Here is a 7,135-nt window from a genome sequence, read left to right on the forward strand (position 1 = left end):
CCCCACTGCCCACATCCCTCCAGGTCTAAAATGACCCATCCACCACCACTCTCTGGATGCGGCCCTCCAGCCAGTTAGCAACCCGTCTGACTGTGTAGGCATCGACATCACAATCTCCTCATTTTTTAACGAGCATGGAATGAGAGACAGCGTCGAAGGCCTTCCAAAAGTCTGGGAAGACTGTCCACTGCTACCCCTGCATCTAAGGATTTGGTGACCTGGTCGTAGAAGGCCACCAGGTTGGTTTGACAGGACCTGCCACTAATGAACCCATGTTGGTTGCCCCTAAGCATAATCTCCCCTGCTGGCCCCTCGTGGACAAGTGCCAAGATAATTCTCTCAAAAAGTTTACCCAGGATCAAGGTAAGACTAACTGGCCTATAGTTTCCTGGGTCGTCCTTCCTCCCTTTTTTGAAAATGGGAACCACACTGGTCTTCTTCCAGTCCTCTGACACGTCGCCAGAGCACCATGAGTGCTCGTAAAGCCATGCCAGGGGTCCTGCAATGACCTCTGCTAATTCCCTCAGCACTCTGGGGTGGAGATCGTCAGGACTGGAAGATTGTTACGTCCTTCTTTAACCTTCTTGCTTTGTACACTACAGAAAAACAGCTCCTTTAGAAGAAGTCAACCATGAGGAAAGTTTGAACTTCTTACTTTATTTGTTGCTCTCCTCTTGGAAGCTGTCTGTCTACATCTTAGTGTGATGCCCAACACTAGGTATACGCTACAGCTGAGGTCCTACCAGTGCCAAGTAGGAGGTAATTCTGCTGTCTTACTTATGACACTTAACATATACCAGACTGTCCTCTTCTAAAATACAAAACAACACCCCAGCATCACACTGACAACTCATTCAATTTGTGATCCAGTGTAATCCCCGGATTGTTCCCTATTTCATATTCTTCTTCTTAAATGTAGCATTTAGCAAGTGTCTTTACTACATTTCATAATGTTGGTTTCCAACCATTTATCCAGTCTGTCAAGATTAATTTGAATTCTGATCCTGTCCTCCAAAAGACCTGACAATACCTTCCACGTTGCTGTTATCTATCACTTTTTACTCTCCCTATTTCATCATCCAAGTCCTTCACAAAAATTCTGACTGTAAGCAAACCAGAACAGATTCTTGTGGGATCCAAAGTACCCTGCTTTGATAGTGAACCTCTAATAACTATTCTTTAAGAGCACTTTTTAAGCCAGCTCAGCACTCACCTTATGGTTATTTCCCTAGTTTGCTTATGACAATTCCCTATAATCTGATTTCAAAATATGTCACATCATCATTCCACAGTTATCCACAAGCAAGCAGGAAACACGTTCACGGACTACTGTCATTGTGAAAATGTACCTACAAGTTCATCCAGTAATGTCACATCCAAGCACATGGATACAGAATACCTATTCCTAAGGTAACTACAGCAGATCTGAGAACAGAATAAGACCTGTTTTCTTGTAGAAATGCATCTAAATCATATACCGAGCTGAAAACCCCCTTGAACACTGATGGCACTGAAAAAAAAAAAATCAAATCTTTTTTCCAAATATGGGATGTTAACTAAAAACTAAAAAAGACAAACTAAAAAAAAGACTAATTATATAGTCTCAGGCCACTAAAAGTATGGCCATTTTAATGGCAGAATTTAAGACTTGTAACCTGAGGAAAATGCTGAAGATAATGACGTTAAACCAAATATACTCTTTTATACACCAGTGACACCAAGCAGCCAAGAGAGGTGAAAAAGAGCTTCCACATAGACAGAGGGAATAAATCCACCCTCCTCAAGTTGTGGAATCTGTCTAATGCTGCAGTAGGTACTGCATCGGTCCCCACACCTGATAGAGGGCAACAGCAAGTATAGCACAGGAATTTCCCATTGCCCAGACAGGCAAACTGTACAGTGCACCAACTTGCCATGTGGAAACCATGACTTGTGGAGCTTCTCCAAATTGTGTTTTCCCTCCACACGCACAAAGTAAATGGTTACCGTGAGCCCCAAGCATTCCAGAAAAAAAAAAAAAGGCAGACACAACCTTTAACGAAGTATGTGTCACCATAGTTAGAAATGTTTAGTTTTCAGTAAAACTGTAATGAAATTAAGACTGCTTTTCCCCTACCTTGCTTAAAACATTAGTTTGTCTGTTCCCAGTGAAATGATACCTGAACCTTTTCTGAAGAGGATTTAGCATGATTTGCATTGGTAGAATAATAGGTGGTGATGAAGGAAGAGAATACTTTTCTGGCAGTTGTTTTGGTTTGGTTATCAGTTCATCTCTAAGGTTTGAGAGTTAAGGATAAAATATTTTATTGATAGACCATTTATAAAAGCATTAGATTATCTTAGTATCATAATGTCGGAGGGCACAAAGGTGCCTGTTCCTATAAGAGCAGAAATTGCCTATGGAGAGTCCTAAGAGCCAGACAGAAGCCCACAGGTGCAGTTTACTATGGCAACAGGCTAACAAGTAAATTAGCCTGCACCTGCACCCGGTCAGCTGACCAGAAGAGGCAGGGCCCTGGGCAAATATAAACCCCAGGGCTGCGAGTAGCCAGGGGGGAAGGAGTTCTTGGAGAAGCAGCTCATCAGAGAGGCTTGGCTGCCGGGTTCTGCTCTGGGTAGGATTAAGGGATTCCAGGAGCTCACCTGAGACCCTGGCTTATAAGGCACTTAGTGCTGGGAGAAGTTTGATGTTTTAAAGGGACAAAGCACACCCGGAACCGCTTATATTATGTTATAGCCCAGGGGCTCAGAGTTTAGCTGCTGTTTGACTGGTGGATTGGGTTGAGGCTACTGGGGAAGGAGGCAGCCTTATTGGAGGCCCATGACACTGTGGGGACCCCAGCGCCAGTGTGGGGCATGGTGATAAGGGGCTGCGGAGAGCCTGGCACCAGTGTGGGGCACAGCGATACCATCTGCAAGGCTTGGGGTGTGGTAAAGGGGTGGTTTTGGATCCATGCATCTAGCCCATAAGGCTGGGGGTGTCCTGCAGGTCACCCATTTTGAACTGGGATGCCGAAGGGGTCTAAGACCCCACAGGGTTCAGTGGAGTGCAGTAAGACCATGTCCAGAATACAGACTTGAGGGCAGCCTTCCAATTTACTAAAATTACTAGCAAGATGTGGCAGGCGAGAAAGAAGGTGCCTGTTGGGCAAGACTGGCATGGTCAAAGAGCCCTAGGGGTATCACAACCATTCCTGGGGACCCCATCCCATGACACAAGTTCCAGATGTCCCCAGCCCAAGGATTCTCAACCAAGGTTATGCTCAGTATTAGCACTGTTAGATGTGCAAACACCTACATAATTTGCAAGGTGAACACAGAAATATCAAACAGGAATCCACAGTGCCAGAAACTTTCTGATATGTTATAGTCTTTTTGAGGTTTTTTTTCAACAGAAGAATCACTCTATTTTTCCATAGTCAAGAAATGAAAGATAAGCACTGGCATTTTCAAGGGATGCTCTGAGTCCAACACAGTTAAGAACCACAGCTCTAGTCAACTGAAATCAATGTTATACATACCATATTCCCAAAACATCGCAAATATGTTAATATAGAACTAGCTAATTATGTATTTAAAACAATTCAGGTTCTTGAGGACTGATCTGTCATATTAAGTGACAGCAAGTCAATTTAGTTAGGATATCTACTTTATCAGTGTTGCCAAAACATGTAGCCCTCTAACAATCCCACATACATATTAATACACTGACAGAACGCTGCAAGAGCTCGGGGGATTAATAGTGCAGAAGAAGAGCATTTCACCTTTTGGTCACCAATTTATGTGATACAAACTAGCAAAGAACAATTTTATTTATTTATTTATTTATTTTTATCAACTAAGGACCCTTCAGTGGAGTATGTGAAAGTCCATTTCTAGGAAACATATTGAATGCATTAATTCTTAAGTACCAAATCTTCAAACCCACTTTAGCTTGCAAAAGCAGCATCAAGTTTAATATAAAAATTTTAAATAATCATATATTTCTTCTTTAATGTTTGTTCACTGTTTCTACTAAAATTCACCATGGGGGGGAAAAAAATTAATTAAAAAAGGATACGAGATTTGCAATTTCAGAAGTTGAGAAAACAGTGTCTCCAAATTATTGTATACATCTGGAGCACTGCCTGGCGCAGCAAGGCCAAAAACCTGAGACTGTGGTGGCCCAATAAATGGCCAGTGAAGCTGAGTTAATATCGCCTCGAAATCACTGTAACAGAAAATATATCCATTAACATGAAGCTATAATACAGTGGTTCTCAACCAGTGCAACAGCACAGGCACTGCTGTTGGGGGGGGCAGCAACCAGATAAAACTGCCTCACACACAAGAGGACTGGCATGTGAGCACTCCTGCATTAGGGTTCTCTGATCAGCCTAAAGCAAGCAAGACAGCTGGCTTATGCTGTTTCTTCTCCTCTACCCCCCACCCCACACACACACATCCCCTTACCAAAAGAGTCATAATGAACAGTTCTACCTGTCCCACACACCTGTTTCTGGGAGACGCATGCAGGTCAGACCAAGAGAGACTGCAACATGAGCCAGCTCTCTTCCCTGCTTTAGGCTGATCAAGAACCCTAATGCAGGACAAGCATGCAGATGTGCCAAAGCCCTTCCTAGTGTGGTTGTGAAGCAGGCACTGGCAACACTTAAGTGGTTCTTAACTAATAAGTTGAGCACCAATTGTGGTTCTCAACTGGGGATGCCACCACATTCAGAAAGAGTTGTGGAGGGGTGCCCTGACTCTGAAAACATTAAGAAGCAATGCTATAGCAAAATGTAAAAATAAGAGAATGGTAGTACATTCCCTACCTTGAAAGTTTGTCCTTAAGAATTTTATGCCAGAATTGAACAGTGGACCTCACAAAAGCGAGAAGATGAGAACAAGATGATTCCTGAAGCTTAATATCCAGTTCTGCCATGGATGCTAAAGTAGTGGCTGCCTCTGGGACATTATTGGTCATCAGATACTGCTGAATATTATCACTATAAAATAAAGCACAGTTATGGCAAAATTCATTACATATTACTCACCTTACTGGGTAATCAATTAAATTAAGCTTTTTTACAATACTGATTTTTGAGCAGCTATATCAGTACTATAAGTATACATGAGGCGCCCAATTACACTTTTGGCTCAGACCAAAGCCAACAGAACCACTGAAGAGTAAAGCTGAAACTTCTGATGAAACAGTTTTATTTAATTTCCAAGTACAATTCATTTAAATAATATTTTAAAGAGATGTTTTCTTCCCAACTCCAAAATAATAAGAACAAAATGTCAAACTACATAATATACATGCCCTTCTTTCTGTTCAGATATCCTCTGAAGTCCTGCATTTCCTCACCATTAACCTGTTAGATGCTGGTTATGTCATTTCCTATATGGCAATTTACAACCAACTAAATAGATTCTTACTGTAAATATTTCTTCCTACTTACCCTTCACCAATCCCCTCCCATGTACAAAATAAGTTACTACTGTCAAAGAATCAACAAATTAGGAAGTCAGAGTAACAGCTCAAATGAGATACGAATTCTCAATCATTAGCAATTAAGAAGCATTTACAGTTCCAAGAATGTTCTTAAACTTGATTAGTTAACATTAAAGCTTTAAGTAAGATGCAAAATGGCCAAAATAAGGTATTTAGAAATATACATGGGCTTTTTTTTTTTTTTTAACCTTAGTTCTTCTATTCGTGAAATCCACTTTAGGTAAGCAAGGTGTCGTTCCATTTCTTCTATTTGACTAATCAAGACATCAAGAGCCTCCATCCATGGCTGTGCTTTCAATAGGTGATTATCAATTGATTCAGACAGGAGAGTTTCTTCTTCCAGGAGTTGACTAAGAGTCTTCTTAGAATCCTCTGCATTCTTTAAGGCATTTTGAATTCTTTTGGGAACTTCTGATGAAACAGTAAGTACCTGTATTAATGGAAGAGAAATAGGGCTCACAAAAATGTACTGCATTATAAAAAAGAAAACAAAAACATAAAATTGTAGAAAAATAGGGCTCTTGAGACCTCACAATGTCATCTAGTCCAACCTTCTCCTAAAAGTAGGCTCATCTTCGTCTAAACCATCCCAGACAAGTGTCTGTCTAACCCACACCTCAAAATTTCTACTGACAACGATTCTACGTCCCTTCTAGGTAATCTTTTCCAGTGCTTACCCAGTCTCAGATTTAGGAATCAACATTAAATATCTAACCTGAATCTACTGCAACTTAAGTTGATCACTTTTTCTGTTACTGGCAATGGACATCTAAACTGATCACTGGCCTCTTTAACAAGCTATTTCATATTTGAAGACTTATCAAATCTCCTCTCATCCTTTTCTTCTGTAAACCAAGTAGTCCCCAGTCTTCAAACCTTTCCTCAGACATCTTGTTTTTTAGACTTTTAAACCTTTTTTTGCTATCCTCTGGATACTTCCCAGCTTGTCCATACCATTCTTGAACTGTAGTACCAAAAATTAAACACTGTACTCCAAAGAAAGTCTCATTGTTGCCAAATTAAGTAGAAGAATCGCTTCCTATGGCTTTCATGCAATACTCCAGTTAATGCATCCAATATGCTATTCGCTTTTTTGCAGCAGTATTATATTGTTGACTCAATCATCTTGCCACAGACTACAGCCCCCAATCATTGCCTAAGTTTCAGTACTGTAGAGAATCATTCCCCATTTTGTATCTATGCATTTAAACTATTCCTTCCTAGGTGCCGTACTTTGTATTTGTCTTTTCTCAATTTCATCCATATTGACTTTGGAATATTTTTCCAGCTTTGCTAAGTCATTTTGAATCCTAATCACAGGACCATAGAATCTCTAGAATCAGGCCCCAGGGGAGGCACACCTGGGCCAAGGGTTAGTGAGGAACTAGTTAGGGAGCTTCTGGAAGGACTGGACGTATTCAAGTCAGCCGATCCGGACGATCTCCACCCTATAGTACTAAAGGAATTGGCTGAGGTCATTACAGGACCCCTGGCACGGCTTTATGAGCACTCATGGGGCTCTGGTGTGGTGCCAGAGGACTGGAAGAGGACCAGTGTGGTTCCCATCTTCAAAAAGGGGAAGAAGGAGGACCCGGGAAACTATAGGCCAGTTAGTCTTACCTCAATCTTAGGCAACCT

At 41.3% G+C, this 7,135-nt stretch overlaps 1 protein-coding gene and 1 long non-coding RNA gene across 3 annotated transcripts in view; one reads left to right on the forward strand and one right to left on the reverse strand.

Annotated features, from left to right (window-relative positions):
- The window catches only part of LOC109292144, a 2,736-nt gene extending 645 nt beyond the window's left edge, over window positions 1-2,091 (forward strand). The window contains exon 2 of the long non-coding RNA XR_002096047.1: window positions 551-2,091. This is a non-coding gene — a long non-coding RNA (uncharacterized LOC109292144). The remainder of the gene's footprint in view (window positions 1-550) is intronic.
- RINT1 (RAD50 interactor 1) overlaps window positions 1-7,135 on the reverse strand; it is a 27,659-nt gene that overhangs the window by 8,905 nt on the left and 11,619 nt on the right. For both annotated transcript variants that reach the window (XM_019509427.1, XM_019509426.1), the window contains exons 3-6: window positions 5,686-5,927; window positions 4,815-4,988; window positions 4,061-4,210; window positions 2,117-2,273 (exon numbers count right to left, since the gene is read on the reverse strand). In XM_019509427.1, the coding sequence (XP_019364972.1) occupies window positions 2,117-2,273; window positions 4,061-4,210; window positions 4,815-4,988; window positions 5,686-5,927 (723 nt within the window). The remainder of the gene's footprint in view (window positions 1-2,116; window positions 2,274-4,060; window positions 4,211-4,814; window positions 4,989-5,685; window positions 5,928-7,135) is intronic.

The sequence above is a fragment of the Gavialis gangeticus genome, unplaced genomic scaffold (genome assembly GCF_001723915.1).
Source record: "Gavialis gangeticus isolate Ggan-Ray unplaced genomic scaffold, GavGan_comp1, whole genome shotgun sequence".
In the NCBI taxonomy this organism is placed as follows: domain Eukaryota; kingdom Metazoa; phylum Chordata; order Crocodylia; family Gavialidae; genus Gavialis; species Gavialis gangeticus.